Below are 27,208 nucleotides of genomic sequence, written 5' to 3'. Positions count from 1 at the left end.
TATCACGAAGACTAGAGTAGGGCCGAACGTGTGTGACATCAGAAAGAAAGGACCGTTATTTGGCTGTAAGGGCACGACAGAACTGCCTTACTGCCACACGGCAACTGGCATCTGTCCTCGCGGCATCCACTGGACGTGTTTTATCGAGGCAAACGGTTTAGAGAAGGTTTCGACAGAGTGGCCTTTATTGGTGGAGACCTGCTGTACGTGTGCCTCAGATTCGTTTTCACCAAAGGGGGCATCAAATCAACATAATGGTTGGACAGTCGAAGAGTGGACCGATGTTCTTTTCACAGATGAGTCCCTATTTGGTTTGGAGAGTGGTTCTCGACGGTTTCGCGTTTGAAGGGAATGTGGAAGACGATTTCGAGACGCAAACATTGTGAAAAGAGACCGATTTCAAGGAGCATCGCTAATGGTGTGGACAGGAATTATATTCATTACTCGAACATCTCTTCATGAACCTACTGGTGAATCGGAAAGGTATAACTGCTGACAGGCATCGTGACGAGGTCTTGGGGCTGTGCACGGTTGCTGGGAGGTGCTGTGTGCTCAGACTTTGTACTGATGGATGATAATTATCGACTTCATAGAGCAGGAGTGGTTGATGTTTTCTTGGAAACGGAAGATACTGCACGCATGACGTGGCCTGCTCGTTCTCCCGATTTGAATCCCATAGAGCATATCTGGGATGTACTAGGGAGTCGGGTTGCATCACGTCAGCATCCACCAATGACTCTCCAAAACTTGCGAGCAGCTCCGCGGGAAGAATGGGCGTCATTGCCTCAACATGATTAACAGTATGCTCCGTTGTTGTCAGGCCTGTATTGCTGCCAGAGATGGTCACACTCCATGGTGAGCACATTAACCAATTGTCGGAATGTGTGCGCAAACCTGTTAAGTTGGGAAAAAAACGAAGAAATTTTCGTCTACTGTTATGAATTTTGCAGCTGTTTTTGTGGTGTCACCGCCAGACACCACACTTGCTAGGTGGTAGCCTTTAAATCGGCCGCGATCCGTTACTATACGTTACTATACGTCGGACCCGCGTGTCGCCATCAGTGATTGCAGACCGAACGCCGCCACACGGCAGGTCTAGTCTAGAGAGACTCCCTAGCACTCGCCCCAGTTGTACAGCCGACTTTGCTAGCCTTCAGCTACGTCATTTGCTACGACCTAGCAAGGCGCCATATTCAGTTACTATGTCTTCTGAACAGATAAAATTGTGACTCATGTACCGTCAAGAGCGACGTTCATCATTAATGGATTAAAGTTAAGTATCAAACTAATTACGTCGGCTTTCTGAATTCTAATTCCTTGTCATGTTCCAGACCTCACGTCAGTATAGCTCTTCCCTCCTCACGCCAGCCTGCGTGAGCTAAAACGCGTGCAATTCGGCCTCCTCTAGTAACACGGTGTTGGCTCTTCTGCCAACACAACAGTTAGCGTTCTGTGTTCTTTATATTGTTTCTACTTTGCTATCACCTGTTTATGCTGTTTTGTGGCAAAGTAAACGCCACCTTGCAAAATTTCCGTTTGTTGCTGTAATATTGAACACCAGTGAAGTGACGACTTCTGCCGGATTCAGAGTTTGTTCCAAAACAATATGTCGATTTCTCGAGTTCTAGGAAGCAAAAGTGTTATGTATGAAGGTAGACTTTCAAGCTTTCAAGGCCGGTGTTAGTACGAATAAAAGTTCTTCTGGGATCTCAAACATACGTACGGTTGGAGCAACACAAGCCATGGCTACTAATCACGTAAAAAGATCCGAAATGTCACATAAACTGCGCCGAAGCCTGCGTGACAACAAAACAACCAGCAATATTTCCACGCGAAAAATTACTCATCAAGTGGATGAGTAACGAGAATAGAGAGAAGACGGCTTTTGACTCTCGCTTTCGTGACCTCCGGCAGTTCCTGTCAGCCCTTCGCAAACCACAATGAGGCAGCAAGACCGCAACTAGCGTAAACAAGTGACACGACGGCCAAGTATTAGTCGACCACAATATTATTGCACCTGGGAGTGAGCGCGCTTCGGTCGGCTTATCGCGAGTTTTTATGATGATATTTCACCAGCACGCGCTGAACAATGTAATAGTATATGGCGCAATTGTCTTGACATCATTCACAGTGCGATGCGCTTTCCTTAGTCACCACTGTACTTGTTTACTCTAACGTCACTGCGTGTTTCTGGTAACGGCCATGGGAGGCAAAGTGCAATAATAGCTTGGTCGGCTGATACTGTCGCTGTATTTGCCAAATACACTGTATTACCCCTAACTGGGGATACTTTTCGTATGTCTCTGTCAACGCAAACGACACTGACGTACCAGTTACGGTCTATTAGGAGTTCTTGTCTTCGTTTCCCTTTTATTCCTCAGTTGTCATAATGCCAATGAATTTTGTAACACAGGTCTTTATGGTGGTTATGATTCTATGACGTTTTTAGAACCCAGAGGAATTTCATTCGTAAATTGGAATTTCTTTACATGTGCTGGTAGTTTGAAAGCGGCAAAGTCCGACTAATTACATACCTATATGTATCCATAGCCGCGCAAATTATAAAAAAAAGATGTTAGTATATACGTCTGTATGTACGTACGATCGTTTCTGTGCAAATATCTCTGGAAAAACAACAGACATTCAAAAACGACTTCCACGGGTGTGAATGTAAGGCAGGGGCTCATGAAAATAAATACTATGAGTCGTTTTGAAACGTAAGCAAATTTTTTTAATGGTCACCCACTAGTATTTTCTACGCAATCAATAGCGTAAAAAATCACAAAAAGAATGGCGTCGGTAGCGTCGCAATACGAGAATTACATCGCGAGAAATTGCAAAGCGAAACTTCCTGGCAGATTAAAACTGTGTGCCCGAGCGGGACTCGAACTCGGGACCTTTGCCTTTCGCGGGCAAGTGGTAGGCCACTTGCCCGCGAAAGGCAAAGGTCCCGAGTTCGAGTCTCGGACGGGCACACAGTTTTAATCTGCCAGGAAGTTTCATATCAGCGCACACTCCGCCTGCAGAGTGAAAATCTCATTCTTGCAAAGCGAAGTTGACGCTTGAAAGAAACGAAACGCGCTGGTATAGCACATCCCGAGATGCAAGAGCAAACCTCAAGTTGCTCCTAATCATGATGTGATTGATGTACTACCATGGAACAAACACTGTACTTATTGCTATTTACACTGTTATTATGCGGGCTACTGACGTCGTCTCACACAATGAGCAATTTGGAAAGGGTTTACTCTTCCACGCGTTATTGATCTTTGCTACTACTAGAATGGACACCACTCTAATGAAATATCGAATATCGTCGACCAGGGTGAACATCATTAATTACTGACAAAAGATCTAACAGATGGGTAAATGCTTGTTGTACGTAGTTGTACATCAATTACTTAATGGGACATGACATGTACAGGACATGTCACTCAACATTTTAATGACTACGTTACAAATGAACTTCTGCACATGGTAACATGATTACATAAACTTACAATAGTACCTATAAAACAAACACACGTCCGCCGGCCGGCGTGGCCGTGCGGTTAAAGGCGCTTCAGTCTGGAACCGCGTGACCGCTACGGTCGCAGGTTCGAATCCTGCCTCGGGCATGGATGTGTGTGATGTCCTTAGGTTAGTTAGGTTTAATTAGTTCTAAGTTCTAGGCGACTGTTGACCTCAGAAGTTAAGTCGCATAGTGCTCAGAGCCATTTTTTGAAACACACGTCCACGTCAATCACGTAGCGATTACGACGAACGTGGGATTCACTCTTGCATCTCAGGATGTACAACACCGGCGCGGTTCGTTTATTTCAAACGTGAACTTCGCTTTGCGATTTCTCTGGATGTAAATGACGTATTGCGATGCAACTAACACCATTATTTTTCTGGTTTTTCATGTTACTGATTGGGTAAGAAATAATACGTGTTCGGTTAAAAACAGAAGTTTGTGTTGAAAATAACATTTGCTTTCGTTTTAGAACGTCTCATAGTATTTAATTTAATGAGCCCTTGCCTTACATTCTTACCCATGAAAGTCGTTTTTCAGTATCCGTTGTTGTTACAGCGATATTTGCGCTGAAACGGTTAAGTGGGTCACCCTCTATACAGGGTGGTCCATTGATCGTGACCGGGCCAAATATCTCACGAAATAAGCGTCAAACGAAAAAAATTACAAAGAACGAAACTTGTCTAGCCTGAAGGGGGAAACCAGATGGCGCTATGGTTGGCCCGCTAGATGGCGCTGCCATAGATCAAACGGATATCAACTCCGTTTTTTAAAAATAGGAACCGCCGTTTTTTATTACATATTCGTGTAGTACGTAAAGAAATATGAATGTTATAATAGTTGGACCACTTTTTCGCTTTGTGATGGATGGCGCTGTAATAGTCACAAACATATGGCTCACAATTTTAGACGAACAGTTGGTAACAGGTAGGTTTTTTAAATTAAAATACAGAACGTAGGTACGTTTGAACATATTATTTCGGTTGTTCCAATGTGATACATGTACCTTTGTGAACTTATCATTTCTGAGAACGCATGCTGTTACAGCGTGATTATCTGTAAATACCACATTAATGCAATAAATGCTCAAAATGATGTCCGTCAATCTCAATGCATTTCGCAATACGTGTAACGAAATTCCTCTCAACAGCGAGTAGTTCGCCTTCCGTAATGTTTGCAATGCGCTGACGCATGTTGTCAGGCGTTGTCGGTGGATCACGATAGCAAATATCCTGCAACTTTCCCCACAGAAAGAAATCCGGGGAAGTCAGATCCGGTGAACGTGCGGGCCATGGTATGGTGCATCGACGACCAATCCACCTTTCATGAAATATGCTGTTCAATACCGCTTCAACCGCACGCGAGCTATGTGCCGGACATCCATCATGTTGGAAGTACGTCGCCATTCTATCATGCAGTGAAACATCTTGTAATAACATCGGTAGAAAATTACGTGGGAAATCAGCATACACTGCACCATTTAGATTGCCATCGATAAAATGGGGGCCAATTTTCCTTCCTCCCATATGGCCGCACCATACATTAACCCGCCAAGGTCGCTGATGTTCCACTTGTCGCAGCCATCGTGGATTTTCCGTTGCCCAATAGTGCATATTATGCCGGTTTATGTTACCGCTGTTGATGAATGACGCTTCGTCGCTAAATAGAAAGCGTGCAAACATCTGTCATCGTCCCGTAATTTCCCTTGTGCTCAGTGGTAGAACTGTACACGACGTTCAAAGTCGTCGCCATGTAATTCCTGGTGCATAGAAATATGGTACGGGTGCAATCGATGTTGATGTAGCATTCTCAACACCAATGTTTTTGAGATTCCCGATTCTCGCGCAATTTGTCTGTTACTGATGTGCGGATTAGCCGCGACAGCAGCTAAAACACCTACTTTGGCATCATTATTTGTTGCAGGTCGTGATTGACGTTTAACATGTGGCTGAACACTTCCTGTTTCCTTAAATAACGTAACTATCCGGCGAACGGTCCGGACATTTGGATGATGTCGTCCAGGATACCGAACAGCTTACATAGCACACGCCCGTAGGGCATTTTAATCACAATCGACCTTTTCCGCAATTGGTAAACGGTCCATTTTAACACGGGTAATGTATCACGAAGCAAACACCGTCCGCACTGTCGGAATGTTACGTGATACCACGTACTCATACGTTTGAGACTATTACAGCGCCATCTATCACAAAACGAAAAAAATTGGTCCAACTAGAACATTCAAATTTCTTTACGTACTACACGAATATGTAATAAAAAATGGGGGTTCCTATTTTAAAAAAACGCAGTCGGTATCCGTTTGACCAATAACAGCGCCATTTAGCGGGTCAACCATAGCACCATCTGGTTTCCCCCTTCAAGCTAGACAAGTTTCGTTCTTTGTAGTTTTTTCGTTTGACGCTTATTTCGTGAGATATTTGGCCCGGTCACCATCAATGGACCACCCTGTATATGCATCTCCTCCTAATTCTACCAAACGTGGTACACATATCTCAAACTATCTGGAAATGATCGGTGTGGGGATAAGAACCACCAAGCAATCAAAAGGGTGGGGGTGGGAGTGAAGAAGCAGTGTAGCCCACGACCCGTAAATACCCATACGTTGGTGAACCAGTATTTCAGAACGAGAGCACTTAGAGACTTGCAATAAACTTAACACATAATGTCAGCCCTTGGGAAATTTTTCTCGTTGATGGCCCCCACAAAATGATAAATGCACTCTCGTTGTTCATGAAGTAAAACTCTCGTATGAAGAATGACGTTTTAATTTGTTATTTCTTTAATACGAACTGTAATCGTGACAGAATTTGCAGACTATTTACATATAATGTACCTGAAAAATTGCGTTATACGACGTCATAAATACTTATGCAGTAGATACGGGGAAAACTGAACATCATGCAAGACATTTAAATTTGTTACTTCCTTGCTACTATCTCTATTCGCAAAAATTTTTGCAGCCAGTATCCGCTGGATGTGCCTACAAAAATACATGGTGTACTTAAAGTCCGGGAACACTTTCAATTATTTATTGCACAAGAACTAAACATTGTACAGATGTCATACATATTGTAATTTGAAGAGAAACTCTGAAAGTTTTTTCTTTTTTTCAAACATTCGGTATGCGAACCATGAGTGACCCGACAGACGACAATACGGTAATCGAATTCTAGCCATACCAGTCCCAGCATGGCATCGTCGAGTCGCTTCCCGTATTCTCTCCCGGAGCTCTGCTACGTCACATGGTAGAGGCGCTACATACACCAGGTCTTTAATGTGTCCCCACAGAAAAAAGTCACACGGAGTGAGATCTGGTGATCAGGGAGGCCATGTCATGAAACAGCTGTCCCCTTCTGCAGCACGTCTGATCTATCGAGGCGGCAGCTCCGTGTTCAGGTACCCACGAATGCTTTTGTCGTAAGTCTTTCCACACTGTCATTGGAACCATTTCGAGTTCACGGGATGCACGACGCACCGATTTCTTTGGACTCCTTATGAATGTCTCTCGTTCGCGCTCCGCATTCACTTCGCTCACACTGGGACGTCCGCTTCTCTTTGCCGGGCACAAACAACCAGTCGTAACGAATTTGTTGTGCCAGTGGTAAATGGCCTTCGTTGTTGGTGGATTCTTACCGTACTTGGTTCGAAACATCCGTTGAACAGCTGTAGCACACTGGCTTCTGTCGAACTCCAACACACAAAAAACTCGCTACTCACCTGAACTCGCCACGTTTGCGATTAGCGCTAGCGGCAAATTACCAAACTGCACTGTGGCGGTATACATGAAAAGAAAACTTTCGGGATTTCTCTTCAAAATGACATATGTACGATATCTTTACAAGGTTTGGTTCTTGTGCAATAAATTGGTTCAAATGGCTCTGAGCACTATGGGACTTAACATCTGTGGTCATTAGTCCCCTAGAACTTAGAACTACTTAAACCTAACTAACCTAAGGACATCACACACATCCATGCCCGAGGCAGGATTCGAACCTGCGACCGTAGCAGTCACGCGCTTCCGGACTGCGCGCCTAGAACCGCTAGACCACCGCGGCCGGCTTCTTGTGCAATAAATAATTACAAGTGTTCCCTGACTGTATGTCACTGTATGACAAACAGTTCTGGAGCTACGACGTTAAATACAGAGATGCGTGAAAGACTGCAGCATCATGCATGACGTTTTAATTTATTACTTCCTCACTACAAACTCTATTCACAACCCATATCGCAGATAGTACCCACGTATAACACTGGATGTAGCTGCAAAATTATATCATTGTACATCTCATAGTTCAGGAAATGCGACGTCATAAACATAGAGCTGCGTCAAAATGAAACTGCAAGGTGAAATCACTAGACATACATGTGAAGAAGCCTAGAGATACTGGAAGGTCTCAGATTATATAATGGTAAGATAGAGATTCGGGAAACAGGTTTTAAATTGTAAGATATTTCCAGGGGCAGATGTGAACTCTGACCATCATCTATTGGTTATGAACTGTAGATTAAAACTGAAGAAACCGCAAAAAGGTGGGAATTGAGGAGATGGGACCTGGATAAACTGAAAGAACCAGAGGTTGTACAGAATTTCAGGGAGAGCATAAGGGAACAATTTACAGGAATGGGGGAAAGAAACATAGTAGAAGAAGAATGGGTAGCTTTGAGAGATGAAATAGTGAAGGTAGCAGAGGACCAAGTAGGTAAAAAGACGATGGCTAGTAGAAATCCTTGGGTAACAGAAGAAATATTGAATTTAATTGATGAAAGGAGAAAATATAAAAATGCAGTAAATGAAGCAGGCAAAAAGGAATACAAACGTTTCAAAAATGAAATCGACAGGAAGTGCAAAATGGCTAAGCAGGGATAGTTAGAGGACAAATGTAAGGATGTAGAGGTGCATATCAATAGTGGTATCACTACCTACAGGTAAATTAAAGATGCCTTTGGAGAAAAGAGAACCACTTGCATGAATATCAAGAGCTCAGATGGAAACCCAATTCTAACCAAAGAAGGGAATGCAGAAAGGTGGAAGGAGTATACAGATGGTCTATACAAGGGCGATGTTCTTGAGGACAATATTATAGGAATGGAAGAGAATGTAGATGAAGATGAAATGGGAGATATGATACTGCGTGAAGAGTTTGACAGAGCACTAAAAGACCTAAGTCGAAACAAGGCCCCGGGAGTAGACAACATTCCATTAGAACTACTGACGGCCTTGCGAGAGCCAGTCCTAACAAAACTGTACCATCTGGTGAGCAAGATGTATGAGACAGGCGAAATACCCTCAGACTTCAAGAAGAATATAATAATTCCAATCCCAAAGAAAGCAGGTGTAGACAGATGTGAAAATTAACGAACTATCAGTTTAATAAGCCACGGCTGCAAAATACTGACACGAATTTCTTACAGACGAATGGAAAAACTGGTAGAAGCCGACCTCGGGGAAGACCAGTTTGGATTCCGTAGAAATGTTGGAACACGTGAGGCAATACTGACCCTACGACTTATCTTAGAAAATAGATTAAGAAAAGGCAAACCTACGTTTCTAGCATTTGTAGACTTAAAGAAAGCTTTGACAATGTTGACTGGAATACTCTTTCAAATTCTGAAGGTGGCGGGGGTAAAATACAGGGAGCGAAAGGCTATTTACAATTTGTACAGAAACTAGAAGGCAGTTATAAGAGTCGAGGGGCATGAAAGGGAAGCAGTGGTTGGGAAGGGAGTGAGACAGGGTTGTAGCCTATCCCCAATGTTATTCAATCTGTATATTGAACAAGCACGACAGGGAACAAAAGGAAAATTCGGAGTAGGAATTAAAATCCATGGAGAAGAAATAAAACTTTGAGGTTCGCCGATGACATTGTAATTCTGTCAGAGACAGCAAAGGACCTGGAAGAGCAGTTGAACGGAATGGACAGTGTCTTGAAAGGAGGATATAAGATGAACATCAACAAAATCAAAACGAGGATAATGGAATGTAGTCGAATTAAATCGGGTGATGCTGAGGGAATTAGATTAGGAAATGAGAGGCGTAAAGTAGTAAATGAGGTTTGCTATTTGGGGAGCAAAATAACTGATAATGGTCGAAGTAGAGAGGATATAAAATGCAGACTGGCAATAGCAAGGAAAGCGTTTCTGAAGGAGATAAATTTGTTAACATCGAGTATAGATTTAAGTGTCAGGAAGTCGTTTCTGAAAGTATGTGTATGGAGTGTAGCCATATATGGAAGTGAAACGTGGACGATAAATAGTTTAGACAAGAAGAGAATAGAAGCTTTTGAAATGTGGGCTACAGAAGAATGCTGAAGATTAGATGGGTAGATCACGTAACTAATGAGGAGGTATAGAATTGGAGAGAAGAGAAATTTGTGGCACAACATGACTAGGAGAATGGATCGGTTGGTGGGGCATATTCTGAGGCATCAAGGTATCACCAATTTAGAATTGGAGGGCAGCGTGGAGGGTAAAATCGTAGAGGGAGACCAAGAGATGAATACACTAAACAGATTCAGAAGGATGTAGGTTGCAGTAAGTACTGGGAGATGAAGAAGCTTGCACAGGATAGAGTAGCAAAGAGAGCTTCATCAAACCAGTCTCAGGACTGAAGACCACAACAACAAACAACATGTGAAGTATGTGTAAAAATACCTGTAAAATACGTTACATGTATGTGAGATATATTTTACATGTGCATATGCGGATTAAAAGCTCATACTAAACCCCTGGAACGATTTCAGGCAAATCTGGTTCACATTCAAATTCCAGTCTGAAAAGAAATACTGTAGGGGAAAGAACCATCAGCCTCCTATTGGGGGTGAGTCTGATACTGTGGAGAGAGAAGAGGAGATTAGAAAATGGACAGATAGTGAGGGTGAATGAGGAGACAGGCACAGGAGGAAGAGGAGATGGATAGAGATAGGAGAGGGGGAAATGGACAGAGAGAGCAGAGCAGAGGTGAAGGAAAGAAGGATATATGGAGAGATGGGTAGAGAGAGAGGGGAGGAGATTAATTGGTAAGGGAAGAGGATGATATGGACAGAGAGAGAATCGAGGAGAAGATGGACAGAGAGAGGGAAAAGAGGTGGTGGATTTAGAGGTGGAAGGAGGAGACAAACACTGGGGGAAGAAGCAGATGGACAGAGGGGGGGGGGGGGGAGGAGCAGATTGACGGAGAAAGGGGCAGGTGGGGATGAACATATAAGGCTCACGAGGAGGCGTACAGAAAGTGTGGGGGGGGGGGGGTGAAGGAAGAGACGGACAGAGAGAGGGGGAAGGAGGAGGCAGTCTACTAGAAGATTGGAATCAATACATACCTGGGCAATACCGAGTAAGCAGCTCGTCAGGTTATAAAATACTAGCGTCCTATGAGGATCACCTATGTAAAACCCGACCACCATACGCAGAACGTACACCTTGAAGTGGTGTTCGTGAGATATCCGTTACATATCTTCTTGGTGCACCTTAAGCTGCATTAATGATTATACTTTCCTTATCAAACCAGTATAGGCCATGGCCTATGTGCAAAGTTATCCAGTACAGAGAACGGGAAAACAGATACTTTATTCGGTTAAGCAACTAAATCAGTATACTACAAAAAGTTGCTATCACACAACATTTAACATAAAGGTGATGTCTTACGTAAACACGAAGGTCTACGCTAACCTTGTCCTTTCGCATTATAAGTGTCCCAGGGTTTTGTTTTAGTTCTGTACGAGAGTGACAGTTCTTCAAAAGTCTTGGTATTTTTATGTTATTACATACTACCACTGTATATGCACCACTGTATATGCACCACCCCGTTTTTTGTTTATCTATTTCGTACTGGTACCATTGTTGTCTGTACACAGGCCTCATGATGGAGAAGTAAATCGCCGAAACTGGTAGCCAAATAAAATAATTTTGGAAAGTAGACGGCTGAAAGATGTTTGATTTCACATCCTGTAGCGAACAGCTGAGTCCACGACCATCTCTGTAAAGTTGGACATACAGAGACCTTCAATTTCAAGTTATGCGGAAGAGTGGAGGTGGAAGTTTTACAACTTAGTTAGTACTTCTCTGGCACTGCTTGAAGTCATGCATTTTTTACCTACGGTGCAACTCTTTTTTTCTTAGGGATATACCGTTGCTAACCACTAGCTTACAATGGCTTTGCAACTCTTTGATTCCCAATTCCATTCCAGTTGTGTACTCTGTTGATGTCATGATGATTTGATTCCTTTTCTATCATGGTTGAAATTGTTACTTGTATGCCCATAAATTTTGTGGTCACCATTTCAATCAACTTGCCCTATGTAATGCTGGTGGTGAACCTTTATAAATAATTACTCAGAATTTAGTTATACCGTATTAATAATAACATATGCGAAAACGGAATATATTGAGCACATACAAAACTGGGAAAATGCACTAAGAGCCAAATAAACTGGTACACCTATTTAATATCGCGAAGGGCCCCCATGAGCACGCAGAAGTGCCGCAACCCGACCTGGCATGGACTCGACTAAAGTCTGCAGTAGTTCTGGTGAGAATTGACACCATGAATCCTGCAGCGCTGTCCATAAATCCGTATGAGTAAGGGGGGGGGGGGGGGGGGAGATCTCTTCTCAACAGCACGTGGCAAGGCATCCCAGATATGCACAATAATGTTCATGTCTGGCGAGTCTCGTGGGCAGCGGAAGTGTTTAAACTCAGAAGGGTGTTCTGGAGCCACTCTGTAGCAATTCTGGACGTTTAGGGTGTCGCATTGTTCTGCTGGAATTGTCTAAGTCCGCCGGAAGCACAATGGACATGAATAGATGCAGGTGATCAGACAGGGCGCTTACGTATGTGTCACCTGTCAAGAGTCGTATCTAGACATACCGGGGGTGCCATATCACTCCAATTGCACACGCCGCACACCATTACAGAGCGTCCACCAGCTTGAACAGTCTGATTTACGAAGTGAACCGATATCAGTATAAAATAATCGTCGCATCAACACAATACTTTAACGGAGTATTGTGAATATGGCAGCGATGGAGATAATCCTGTATGTAACCTGGAACTGTTGGTCAGAAAAACTGTAGGCACTCATGTTCACATCAGACGAAAAAATCCGTTTAGAACCTAGTTAAGCAGATTATATACAGGGTTTTCGGAAATTCCCGTTACAAACTTCTAGGACTTGTAGAACAGGGTGAGTACATAATATTTTGAATTCGAACCCATGTCTGGAAATGTATCGTCTCCGCTTTACGACGGTTTCAGTTCAGATGTGTATCGCGCCCACGTCTGCTGACAGAAAAGCCTCAGAGTTACTTGTGCTGGTATGCTGTAGAGTAGATACGATGATGAGCCCTAGGTCAGACCGTCACCTGATTCACTCAACTTGTGCCTCTGTGGGACTCCTGTAGAGACAGAGGAAGGTCTGCTGGCACGGGTTCTGGCCGGAGCACTAGAAACTCACGAGACATCAGGTGCGACGGAGAGAGTGAACCAGAGTATGCTTCGTAGGCACAGTGTCTGTAACAACGTTGGTTGTCGCCTCACCGAGCCGCGGTTGCAGTTCATCAGTACTCTTTTGTACTTACAGTTTGCTGGGTTCTTTTTCTGTTTTGGAATAATACAAAAACGTAATGTTTAACTGTTAATAGAAATACATGCGCTTAAGTGGCAAATGGATGCTTCGTTATGTTTCCTTTTGAATTGTTACCTAATGATTATACTACTGAATACAATTCCTCAAGCGGAAGTGGATGAGATAGAACTACGAATTGAAATCGTCGTAGAACGGAAACGTTTCCAAACATGGGTTCCTATTCAAAACATTATGTACTCATTCCCCTCTACGAGTCCCAGAAGCTTGTAACGGGAATTTCCGAACACACTGTATATTCCCACTACATGTTTTATCTGTCTTACACAAACTTCTTTGTTCATTACTTATTTTTACGTTCAAAGCGTTCCTCCATTTCCTTTACACTCCGATACATCTTTCTACAGAACTCGTAGAGAAATGAAGCCACATACTTGCAATCGCATCGTGAATATCGAGGACCTCAAAGCACACGGTCTGTTGCTGAGCCTTCTCTGATTTCTTCCCACAGACTTCTTCTTCATCCACATTCCAGTAAAAGAAATTCGTTCAAGAGAACTACGGTGATTTCTCAATAAGAAAAGCATTCTGTCGCTCTTTTGGTTGAAGTCATTGTACTACGAAACATCTCTTACACAATCAGCGGGAGATCGATCGTGCTGGAAATGTGATTATTCTTAAGTTGTCAGTATGCATCATAATACCTCACGTTGTCTAAGTATTCAAGAACAGATTTCCAGAGATGGTGTGTATAAATTTCAGCATCCTTGTATTATACATTGATTGTCAGCAAAATTAAAATGCACTCCCTTTTACAAGGAAAGACTCGAAGCAGCGACCTCCTCTATACGAGACTTTGATGCTAGTCCAAGACCATAGGTGCTGACACTAAGGGAGGAGAAATTTTACTAATAAACGAGCTACAAAAGTGTAGCCAGTATTGTCTGACATGAATGGAGAAGACATATCGTACGGTTTCTCCTGCATTCTACTATCGCACTATTTATGGGTTAGTTAAAACAAAAACTGAAGCAAAAGGAAGTGTTACCGACGCACCGCGTAGTGCGCAACGGACGACAGCATAGTCGTATACTGAGAAATGTCAACTACTATATCATTTCAACACAGTCCAAACATACCTGCAAGGCAAACGTGCAGAATATTCCATCTCAAATCGGCCTATCAATTGGGTATGAAAATCTTGTAAGCTGTGTACTCACATTAATCATTATTTAAACTTTATTTACCAAGCCGGTTCAGTGCTATTTAAGACAGAGGGAAGGAAACCAGAAACATTATCTGGTAAATAAACTACGTCAATGTTCCATAAAACACCGTTACAGCATTACTGTCGTCCGGTCTTCAGTAACAAGACTGCTATTCAGTACTTTTATCTCTGCATAAACAGTGCAACCTACATTAATTTGTACATGCTAGCTGCACTCGAACGTTGGTCTCCCTCTACAATGTTTACCGCCCCCCCCCAATTTCCTCCATAACCAAACTGACAATTTCTTTATACCTCAGGATGAATGGTATAAATCGATCCCTTCACTGTAAATATTGGTGGGTATCTACACTATGTGGTAAAAAGTATCCAGACACCCCCAAAAACATATGTTTTTAATATTTGGTGCGTTGTGCTGCCACGACCAACTAGTGCAGGAAATTACATGAAGTTACAGACGAATTAAGCAATAAAATAAGAGAGCAATTGCACTCTGTATTAACATAAAGCAATGAGCAAAGTATATACATCATATAATCGTAAAAAAGGAACCTACTAAACGGAGGTCAATTATTCATGCTATGCATAGATAATGCTAATGCAATGCCCGTGAAGTAACTGGAGTAAAACAATATAGTTGAGATTGTCGCGCATCACAATTCACAGTCTTGCCGTGGCCGCGTAATCGTCGCGGAAGGTGATGGCGCTCGCCCGGCTAGCCGCGCGGTCTAACGCGCTGCCTCCGGGGCGGGAAGGCGTGCCGCTCCCCGGCACGAATCCGCCCGGCGGATTAGTGTCGAGGTCCGGTGTGCCGGCCAGCCTGTGGATGGTTTTGAGGCGGTTTTCCATCTGCCTCGGTGAATGCGGGATGGTTCCCCATATTCCGCCTCAGTTACACTGTGTAGGCGATTGCTGCGCAAACACTGTCTCCATGTATGTGTACACCATAATTACTCTACCACGCAGACATTTGGGGTTAAACTCGTCTGGTGTGAGACGTTTCCGGGGGGGGGGGGGGGGTGTCCACGGGGGGCCGTACCGCACAATAACCCTGGGTTCGGTGTAGGGCGGCGGTGGGATGGGTGGACTGCTGTAGCCTGTTGTGGGATTGTGAATCACTGAGGGCTGCGACGGGACGAAGTCTCTCCGTCGTTTCTAGGTCCCCGGTTTAATACACACACAATACACAAGGTGGTGGCGCCGACCGCTGAGGCGTTAAGAGCTGCTAATGGAGAATGCGGCTGGCTGTAGCAGGACTGCCTGAAGCCGAAAACATCGTCTTGTCGATACCGACGCGGTTGAATAATCTTAAAATCACGAAAAGGTTAAAGTATGACTCCAGAATAACTTGGCAGAAGGCCAAAGTCCAACCATGTTCACTTAACTGGAGACGAACTTGACTGAACTGACTCTGGCACTTAAGACCTTCCTCGTCACCGTGGAACACCATGAAACCCCTCTCTGGCCAGCCAGTCAGCGAAAGGGCTTACGCGAACCGCAAGTCCCAGACGTGGCAGTTGGTTCCCTGTTTCCCACCATATAATTTAATATTCATCAGCCAATGAAAACTGTTGCTTCACCAGCCGGCAGGGACTGCGCGAAGATTCCCACATGCGGTTCTACACGATGGAAAGTTCCGAAAATCTTAGGAAGGCTACTAGCTTCGTTCCCAGGGAAGGAGCGCTGGGGGGGTTTCGAAATGAAAGTGTGGCAACATTCATGGTTGAGAAAAAAAAAAACAAAAAAAAAAAAAAAAAAAAAGTTCAAATGGCTCTGAGCACTATGATGGGACTTAACTGCTGTGGTCATCAGTCCCCTAGAACTTAGAACTACTTAAACCTAACTAACCTAAGGACATCACACACATCCATGCCCTAGGCAGGATTCGAACCTGCGACGTAGCGGTCGCGCGGTTCCAGACTAGCGCCTAGAACCGCTCAACAAGGCAGCACCACGCGAACAAACGTAGTAGGCAGTTTCGCTGTGGACAGCCGTTCGTCGATGGCTTTTAACGAGGGCCGGGTCTCAGCCTGACCGCCCTTGAGGTACCGGATGCTATTCTCCGAGCGCCTTCGGGTCTGTCTCCAATAACCAGAGGTGGCAAACGGATAATCCCCGCGCCTCCGTTCGCCACAGATCTGTCCTCTCGCGGCAGGGAAAAACTTCACTGACGTGTCGTTCTGCATTGCGTGGGGAGGTTGCTGTTCCACAGTAAGAGGCGATCCCCCGTGCCAAACCACGATGTTGTTGTTGTTGTGGTCTTCAGTCCTGAGACTGGTTTGATGCACCTCTCCATGCTACTCTATCCTGTGCAAGCTTCTTCATCTCCCAGTACCTACTGCAGCCTACACCCTTCTGAATCTGCTTAGTGTATTCATCTCTTGCTCTCCATCTACGATTTTTACCCTCCACGCTGCCCTCCAGTGCTAAATTGGTGAACCCTTGATGCCTCATAACATATCCTACCAACCGATCCCTTCTTCTAGTCAAGTTGTGCCACAAACTCCTACCCAATTCTATTCAATACTTCCTCATTAGTTATGTGATCTACCCATCTAACCTTCAGCATTCTTCTGTAGCGCCACATTTCGAAAGCTTCTATTCTCTTCTTGTCTAAACTATTTATCGTCCATGTTTCACTTCCATACATGGCTACTCTCCATACAAATACTTTCAGAAACGACTTCTTGACACTTAAATCAATACCCGATGTTAACAAATTTCTCTTCTTCAGAAACGCTTTCCTTGCCGTTTCCAGTCTACATTTTATATCCTCTACTTCGACCATCATCAGTTATTTTGCTCCCCAAATAGCAAAACTCCTTTACTAATTTAAGTGTCACATTTCCTAATCTAATTCCCTCAGCATCGCCCGACTTAATTCGACTACATTCCAATATCCTCGTTTTGCTTTTGTTGATGTTCATGTTATACCCTCCTTTCTAGACGCTGTCCATTCCGTTCAACTGCTCTTGCAAGTCCTTTGCTGTCTCTGACAGAATTACGATGTCATCGGCGTACCTCAAAGTTTTTATTTCTTCTCCATGGATTTTAATGCATACTCCGAACTTTTCTTTTGTTTCCTTTACTGCTTGCTCAATATACAGATTGAATAGCATCGGGAAGAGGATACAACCATGTCTTACTCCCTTCCCAACCACTGCTTCCCTTTCATGTCACTCGACTCTTATAACTGCCATCTGGTTTCTGTACAAATTGTAAATAGCGTTTCGCTCCCTGTATTTTCCCCTGCCACCTTCAGAAGTTGAAAGAGTATTCCAGTCAACATTGTCAAAAGCTTTCTCTAAGTCTACAAATCCTAGAAACATAGGTTTGCCTTTCCTTAATCTTTCTTCTAAGATAAGTCGTAGGGTCAGTATTGCCTCACGTGTTCCAACATTTCTACAGAATCCAAACTGATCTTCCCCGAGGTCTGCTTCTACCAGTTTTTCCATTCGTCTGCAAAGAATTCGCGTTAGTATTTTGCAGCTGTGACTTATTAAACTGATAGTTCGGTAATTTACACATCTGTCAACACCTGCTTTCTTTGGGACTGGAATTATTATATTCTTCACGATGTGAACAGAGAACTCTGAATGTCACCAGAAGCGAGCTTGATATTAAAATCCTGTATGATAACATATCTACAGTACTAGCAACTATAACCTAATCCCACTCACTAGTTACATGCGTGCAGTTGCGAATAAAACAGGTAAACACAGAACGATTCGGAAAAGAAAATGAAGAAATGAAAGTTTGGTATGCTAATCGAGTATGCAAAGGAGGATACTATGTGAAGTAAGGCGTGGAGCAGGCCGCTACCTCACAAGTCTTCTCAACGTGTAAGAAAGAAAAAGTAGACTGCTGAACACGAAACTTTTAATTATATTCGGAGACCACCATTTGCACACTCAGTGAGGCTTGTAATCTCTGATTACCAAGTTTTAAAGTTCTTTTATTATCACACGACCGGTTTCGGGCTCTTATAAGCCCATCTTCAGGTGTCGTAACTGGCTTCTGTGACTCCAGAGCGCCGCGGTGGACGTGTAGCAGGCGCGGTGTGCTACCTGATCTCTTTTTGTTGTAAATCAAACAATGTTAAATTCAGTATCAGTTATTTTGGTCTAAAATAAGACCAAACAGGCCTTGAAGGCCGGCCGGCCGAAGTGGCCGTGCGGCTAAAGGCGCTGCAGTCTGGAACCGCAAGACCGCTACGGTCGCAGGTTCGAATCCTGCCTCGGGCATGGATGTTTGTGATGTCCTTAGGTTAGTTAGGTTTAACTAGTTCTAAGTTCTAGGGGACTAATGACCTCAGCAGTTGAGTCCCATAGTACTCAGAGCCATTTGAACCATTTTGAACCTTGAAGGCCCAACATACCGACCGGCCGCCGTGTCATCCTCAGACCTTAGGCGTCACCGAATGCGAATGAGCATATGGTCAGCACATCGCTCTCCCGGCCATCGTCATCAGTTTTCGTGACCGGTGCCGCTACTTCTCCATCAAGTAGCTCCTCAGTTGGCCTCACAAGGACTGAGTGCACCCCGCTTGCCAGCAGCACCCGGTAGACCCGGACGTTGGCCGTTCAAGCCTGACAGCGCTTACATTCGGTTATATGGCGGGAACCGGTGTTACCACTGCCGGCAAGGCCTTTGATCTGGCGCAGCTAAAAGCATTACTTCAGTCATATATGAATACGATGCTAAGATTTACGTTATCAGTTTATTAAAAAATCTTCCTTAGCTCGCTGACAGTTTTTCAAGTTCTGTGCTGCGAGAATGATTATGGTCGAGCGAGGTGGCTCTGTGGTTAGCACAGTGTAATGACAGTTCAGACCCTCTTTCGGCCATCGTTATTTAGGTTTTCCGTGATAGCCCTAAATTGCTTAAGCAAATGACACGATGGTTTCTTTGAAAAGCACTGTTGTGTACATGGTTCCGCGTAGTCAGCGCGTACACAACTTTCCCACTAGAGCGCGCCCCGCTAAGCACAACAGCGCAGGCGCAGCGTTCGTCCGTCTCCGCACTACGAGATGGCGCTGTTTTAGAGACGGACCAAATTCTGCTTCCGCCGATCCGCGTATTAATATGTCACGCACTCAATGAGATTTCTGCTAACGTAGAACCTTTTCTCCTCGCGGATCGCACGCGCGCAGTGATACCTGAACGCTCGAGGTATTATAACGAGTGTACAGACCTCCGATTAGTCAGTCTGCATCAGTCTGTACCAGTCTGCATTAGTCTGTACCAGTCTATAGTCAAGTTTCAGTCTGCGCCTAATAAGATTATCATATTCCTGTACATTGCCATGAACATAAATGTATAGACATTTTGTCAAGTATCAGAGATATGTGAGAATAAGATAAACGTACCAAGACCAAAGGAACTTCAGATTGTCAGTTGTAAACAGCATCCAGAATCAAGTTACGTAATGTCTATGCTTTTTATTATTTTAATAAATGTGTGTGAAAATTAATCAAGTTCTGTTTAAAGTTGGTCATCGTCAATCTGGTACTCTAAGCGTGCAAGTGGCATTTCTATCGTCTGCCCTAACGGCAGAAGATAAACACGCCACGATAAGACCACGAGACATATTGCTGACACTCGCCTACTTCGTTAGAGCGACAAGTCAAATAATCTGATGGTGTGTGTACCGAAGGTCTTACAGTACGCACACCACAACCACACTGCCGATTTTCTTCCTCATCCTTTTCTACCCGAGCTTGTGCTACGTGTCTAATGACCTCGTCGTCGACGGGAGCTAAATTCTAATCTTTCGTCATCATCATCTTCTTTTTCTTCTTTTTATTCCGTGTCATTATTGTGTTGATGTCACCACTCACGTCCCCTCCTTTCCATGAAGGATTGAAACGTTGAAATACTGCTTGGTGGCTCCTGTCTGGACAAGAAACAGATTCTTAAAAGAATTAATAAAATGATTTTCTCCCACTTGCAGCCCTAATTCCGTCACTCAGAAAATACCTTTACTGCACCGATCTAGCTTTACTACATAAAGAGGGAAATAATAATGCTTACGTGCGGCTGATGCATTGTGAACTTTACGCTTTCAGCGTAAAATCACGTTAGTTTTCTCTGTTAAGTCAGTAGAGTCATATTACGAGAGTTAAGTCAATTATTATCGACAAAGTAGTTATAAAATTTTATTGTAATCAAATAGGAAACTTACAAGAACATCATTTTTCGACATAGTGTCCTTGTGTTACAACGCAGTTGGTCCATCGTTGTACAGGCTTCCTGATGTCCTCATAAAAGAAGGTTCTCGGTTGAGCTGCGAGCCAGGAATGCACCGCTTCTTTCGTCCGAGGCAAATCGACGGCCCCTTAATGTCTGTTTGAGTGGACGAAACAAGTGATAGTCAGAAGGGGCAAGATCGGGACTATATGGAGAATGACCCATTACTTCAAATTTGAATTTCTGTAGCGTTTCAGCAGTGTGGGTAACAGTATGCGAACGGGCATTGTCGTGCAACAACACAACATCTTTTGGCAGCAATCATCGGCGTTTGCTTCGAATTCCAGGCTTTAGCCTGGCAGTAAGCCTCTCACTGTAACGTACACTGTTTATTGTTGTGCCCCTGTCTCCATAATGTTCCAGTGCTGGACCTTGTGCGTCCCAAAAAACCCTACGATTCAGTTTTCCTGTGGACGGTTGGGTGTTGGACTCTTTCTTGTACTACGAATTTGGATGTCTCCATTCCATACTCTGCCGTTTACTCTCCGGCTCATAATGATGGATTCATGTTTCGTCACCAGTAATATCCTGTCTAAGAATTTGCCCCCTTCGTTACCATACCGATCGAAACATTTTTTGCAGATGCCCAAGCGCGTTTGTTTGTACAACTGTGTGAGTTGTTTTGGGGCCCATCTTGCACAAACTTTATGAAACCCAAGTCTGTTGTGGATGATTTCGTAGGCAGAACCGTGACTTATTTGCAGACGATGTGCCACTTCGTCAAAAGTTAATCGGCTGTCTAAGAGAATCATTTCACGTGAACGCTCAATGGCTTCTTCATTTGTGGCGGTAAACGGCCGTCCGGCTCCTTCATCGTGCGTAACACTTGTGCGACCATTTCGGAATTTCTCAATCCGTTCGTAGACACTCTGTTGTGGCAAAACACTGTTCGCGTACTATACCGAAAGTCTTTGATGAATTTCGGCCCCTGATACGCCTTCCAACCACAAAAAACGGATCACTGAATGTTTCTTCTTTGTTGCAAATAGACAGCGGAGCAGCCATTATTAACAGCACGGCAGCGATAACGAAACGAACATAGCAGCTTGAAAATTGCAGAGATATAACAACGAATAAACAAAGCATGCGTCATCAACATAAAACGAGAGTATTACCAAAATAAACAGAAATATAACTAAATTGCGGATAATAATTGACTTACCCTCGTATTACTATCATCGTCTGTCTGTAATGTCTACAGCGAAATTCTCGTCCTATGCTAGTTGCTGTGCGCTGGGCAAGTTGATCCACTACGACGTGTCCCTAAATTTTAGAATCAACGTTTTGCAGATGATAAATAGTCCTAAACCGAAAACTTTCAGATTGTGAACTAACAGCCTAAAGCGAATACATGAACTTCCACCTTGCAGTGACCACTCAAATTCATAACAGTTTATCAAAATGGCAACCGTTAGTTTAGGTGCAAGCCTTACAACAATCCACTGACAGAACTGAAATCTGGGTTTAAAAATCATTTGGTCCGATAGAACGATCCAACAGCATTTCGTGCGAACAGTTTTTTGTCGAGAACCGTGGCCAGCTCTCTGCGGCTTCATCATTACAGTTCCTCGAAAGTTTCTATTCATGGAGATGAATTTCTTCCAACTAGGACCACGCCTGTTGCGAAACTTTTTTCTGAACACATGAACACTAGGTCCAGCTGCACCACGCATTAAATTGCGTCTTAAGGTTCCTGTAGCGAGTAATGCTCCATTTTTAACAATTGCAAGCAATAGTGAACACTGCAGTGCACACTTCACAGACGTTTGTGTATTGTTTTGAAAGGTAGCGCCGCCAACGACGATGCGACAGGCGGTTGTTTGTTATGAAACATAACCAGTTTACAAATACGAAAATCAGACGAATTGCTCATTCGAGACACCGTATCCCCTGAAACATACATTTCCGACTGTTGGTTTCTTGTTTCCTACTACTTCTTCAGGCTCCTCTACAGCCCGTATTACTTTATGCCAAAGGGTTTCGGCATCATGTAGAAGTCGTCCCACTGGTTGTGTATGAACTTTTTCTTACCAGTGTCAAGAGTAAATACAGTGATTTTTCTACGTAGCAAGTAGTCCTGGTTCATTGCCTATCAACATAAGGCGGACAGTGTTTATGTACGGTGAAGTACGCAATTATAGAAAAATCACGTGGTAAATTCTACAGGGTTCAATTTTCGACCCACTGCTAATTCTTATGGACGTGAATTTTCTTCCGCTTAACATATATAAAAGAGAATAGGAAATTTTTCTTGCAGACGTCGTAAAAGAATCACGTAGGAGACACCATAACAAAAAATGGTTAAGTTTTTCGAAGAATTTTCAGTTAGTTCATTGCAGTCTGTCGAAGAATTGTATTGTATTCGGTTCTGTAGAACAGAAATAACGACAACGATCAGTGTAGCACATGGGCGGACGAGTTGTGAAAGTTTTTACGAGAAGAAACATGTTACGTAGTTTCCCAAATTTTCAGTCTCTGGTTTCTGAATCGGATACATGAACATCTTAATACACTTTGCGTATTTATGCTGTTGGTCGCTTTGGCACACATTTAAGGGTTCGCATTAACTAGAGAGAAATTATTAATTCCACAAAAATCGAGGAGAGAGAACAATATCTGGTGTTCATCTACTTTAAGCAGCTATGCGGGGAGTTTCTAGTGGGGTAATGCAGAGGCAGAAGACGAAAAGCTGGAACTGTGTGGAACGTTACGACGAGAGGACGCTGTTAGGCGACTGATAAACTCGGGAAGGTTTCCCCTTAGTCAGTAGACGCAACTTACAGCGGTCAGATAAGCAATGTTTTCTGACTTAAGTGTTTCCTGAGTTCTGTCTCCGTTTCGAGTTACGTCCGATATGACAGTACTTATCATTGGTACTGACAAGAGCATGAATGTCACTAAATGGTAGCACAGTGTCAGCGAGAAAACTATCTTTACACTACCAATGCTCCTCGTACATAACGTGAAAACTGACAATGGTATCATGCTTCGTTACAGGTCATTTAAGAATATTTAATACTCATTAAACTCACTTACGGCAGAAAAATACGTTTATCTACTTAAGGCTTTAATATTCTGCTAGAATTATAGCTAAAATCCCTCTCTGATACTATATTTGATCTGCATAGGTTCTCTCACATCTAACCAGTTATACATCAGATTTCATCTTTATATTCATTGTGACACATGTGTTCCAATATTTCCTAGTATGGAATCTAACTTTGAGAAAAAAGAATTCACAGAAAGACTAAAGACAGTAACGGCTAAAAAAATTCATTTCTTTGTGAAGTGCAGAACATGAAGACAATTTACTGGTAGGTAGAGTTAGACTTATAACCTTAACCAGCGATGGAAATAGGAGGGGGGGGGGGGGGGGAAATAACGTGAGGAAGCAAGTGGAGTATAGCACTGAACAGAGAAGGAAAACAGAGACGAATTTAAGGCAACTGGAAGAAAAATTGTGCGCTTGTTTTGCTGTTGCCAGAAGAATATTGTTGCAGTACAAAGCTTGTCGTGAACAGCACTTTGTTCATTAAAATTTGCAAGAACTGACCAGTATGTATATTACTTACCCAATAGCGCAATCGGTACGGGATGTATTGGGCAGTGTAGGTCAGAGGCTCAACTTCAAATAAAGAAAAATGCGAATGAAATTGATTATATCGTTTCTTGAGAATTCATTATGCTAGGACAACTAGCAGTACTAAACATCAAACAGTACGCAAAGTTATTTAATGTAACCAATGTTATTACTCTCAGCTTACTTAATTTTTTAAGTTACAATTATGTTGTTTTAATTCTCATTGTTACATCCTCCTTTTGTCTGCAGGATCGCGGAAAATGGCCGAAGAAGAAGCTGCTCTCGCACTGAACTCAATAACCCAGGCGAACAATCAGTTCACATTCGATCTCTACAATGTTGGTATTGTACATAATAAATCTGATTGCATGATTGATTTCATGTAAATATCTTTGTCATTAAAAGTTGTTACCCAGTAGCTCTCTCTCCGTCTTTCACACACACACACACACACACACACATACGCATAATCTTTTGACCACAGACATCACTTAAATGGATAGCGTCTATAAATTAGTTACACAGAAGTGACCTTTAATTGTGAAAAGGATAAATAACTTACAGAAACGTTTGACTAAGCACTGAATGCAGTATATTTCACGTTTTATTCCATCCTAACACTGTTAGTTCCTGACGTTCCCGCCAGGTGGGATGCGTGATTGCGTTATTCCAACAGTCATCATGGAGTCACATAACGGTGCAGAGTGAGGGCTGTGTTGTTTATGGTTTCATGAATCCAGATCCGCTACCACAGTACAGAGACAATTCAGGGCTAAATATCGCAAGCCACTACCTCAGAGACAAACTGTTATCATTTGGTACAATCGTTTCACAGAATCTGCCTGTGCATCACATAGGACGCCGGGTCAAGGTCGGCCAGCAGTCTCTGACGCAGCAACTGAACAAGTTTGGCAGTCATACGTTTATAACCCGAGTAAATCATTGAGACATGATAGCTAAGAATTGAATATCCCTACTGTTACAGTGCGGAAGGTATTACGGAAACGCTTGTCACTCAAACAGTACAAATTGGAATTGTTGCAAGATTTAAGAGAAAGTGATAAAGGAAAACGGTCTGACTTTTTTGTGTAGAAATGTTCGACAAACTGCATACATAAGATTTTTTCAGTGACGAAGCCACCTTCCACATCCGCGATAAAGTGAACCGCATAACACTCGCATTTTGGGTAATCTGAAACCATGTCACGTAATCGAACATGTACGGGACACACGTAAGGTTTGTGCTGTAAGCCGTAACAATATTGACGGTCCTTTCTTTTCTGCCGAGATAGCAATAACTGGCGTATAGTACCTGGACATGGTAGGAAATTATCTTTTACTTCAATTAGAATAGGATATGCACATAGAATTTATTTTCGAGCAAGATGGCGCCTCACCACATTATCAAATGGTTCAAATGGCTCTGAGCACTATGGGACTTAACTTCTGAGGACATCAGTCCCCTAGAACTGAGAACTATTTAAACCTGACTAACCTAAGGACATCATACACATCCATGCCAGAGGCAGGATTCGAACCTGCGACCGTAGTGGTCGCGCGGTTCCAGACTGTAGCGCCTAGAACCGCTCGACCACTCCGGCCGATACCACATTATCATCGTGAAATTGTCGCGAATCTCCGTAGAAATACGCCGACTCGAATTTAACGAGCTGTAATAATATGCTGGCCACCTCTCACACATGATTTAACTCCTACAGACTTCTGTGTTTGGGATTACATTAAAGACAAGAGTGTTTGTTTCTCCGCTTCCGGGAAATAGGAAGGAGCTGCAATAAGGAATAACAAAAACGGCCGCCACCATACTTCAAGATTTGCTTCGTAGAATTTGGCAGGAAACTGATTACAGATGGAAAATTTGTCGTGTTACAAAAACTAGCCAAACGGAAAATTTCTGAATAAAGCTTGAAGATGTACCGCTTTCAATGCTGCATCAAACATTTCTGTAAGTTATTTACCTTTTTCACAATTAAAATTTACTTTTGTATAAGTAATCCATAAACATCCTGTACATATGTATGCGCATTAGTTCGACCATTACGTGCTCTACAGTCAGTTGCGTGGTTCGAATTGATTAATAGTTGCACTCATGATAGTGTCTAAATCACACGCAACTCAAGGTGTGTTACTATTTCCACAAATGACTCCACTATTTTGTTTCCTGCTATCCTGTTGTTTGTTCACACGAATGGCTGTCCCTTAATGGCGATAGCTCAACGGTTCATTTCTGACTACGGTTATTTGGAAAATTTTTGGCACGTCCCTCTAACCTGCTCTGGCTTTATTATCAAATTATTTTTTTCCCACTTTTTACATTTTCATACGTGAAAACTTAACATTCAAAGTATATTTCTAATAATCTGAAATCTGGAATGTGCAATATAGTCTCTGGAACACATTCCCTATATTGTCTTCCATGATGACAAAGGTGTCCTAAAAGGTTCTTTTGTTTTTCGAAATATATATTACATACATTTATTTCTTCTACTTTAGTTTCTAATACATCTTAATTTGTGATTACTGTACTTATAATTCTGAATAGGTCAAAATATGTATCAATCTCCCTGTTTGATTATTCATGTAAAGTATATGTGATTAGTATGCTGGACGGACTTCTGCCTAATTTTAGTTGCAGTTGGTAAAATGTTCACTAGTTTCTTTGTAAACAATGCATGAAGTTACCATGCAACGGTAGTTTAGTATAATTTAAGATTAAACTCCGATTCTACGTTGGGTGCGACTGTAAATCTATCTTGTTCACGTTTGGCAAAAGAAACATGGGAAAGTGAGAACTTAATGATGTCGTCATACATTAAAAATTGAGAAGGTTCTGCCGGCCGCGGTGGTCTCGCGGTTCTAGGCGCGCAGTCCGGAACCGCGCGACTGCTACGGTCGCAGGTTCGAATCCTGCCTCGGGCATGGATGTGTGTGATGTCCTTAGGTTAGTTAGGTTTAAGTAGTTCTAAGTTCTAGGGGACTGATGACCACAGCTGTTAAGTCCCATAGTGCTCAGAGCCATTT

General features: G+C 43.0%; 1 protein-coding gene across 2 annotated transcripts in view; it reads left to right on the top strand.

The window, feature by feature from the left end:
- Positions 1–27,208, top strand: part of LOC126458541 (leukocyte elastase inhibitor-like) — a 221,524-nt gene that overhangs the window by 56,099 nt on the left and 138,217 nt on the right. For both annotated transcript variants that reach the window (XM_050095658.1, XM_050095657.1), the window contains exon 2: positions 24,419–24,507. In XM_050095658.1, the coding sequence (XP_049951615.1) occupies positions 24,430–24,507 (78 nt within the window). In that variant the 5' untranslated portion in view covers positions 24,419–24,429. The remainder of the gene's footprint in view (positions 1–24,418; positions 24,508–27,208) is intronic.

The sequence above is a fragment of the Schistocerca serialis genome, chromosome 2 (genome assembly GCF_023864345.2).
Source record: "Schistocerca serialis cubense isolate TAMUIC-IGC-003099 chromosome 2, iqSchSeri2.2, whole genome shotgun sequence".
Taxonomy (NCBI): domain Eukaryota; kingdom Metazoa; phylum Arthropoda; class Insecta; order Orthoptera; family Acrididae; genus Schistocerca; species Schistocerca serialis.
This window is presented reverse-complemented; position numbering and strand designations above follow the sequence as displayed.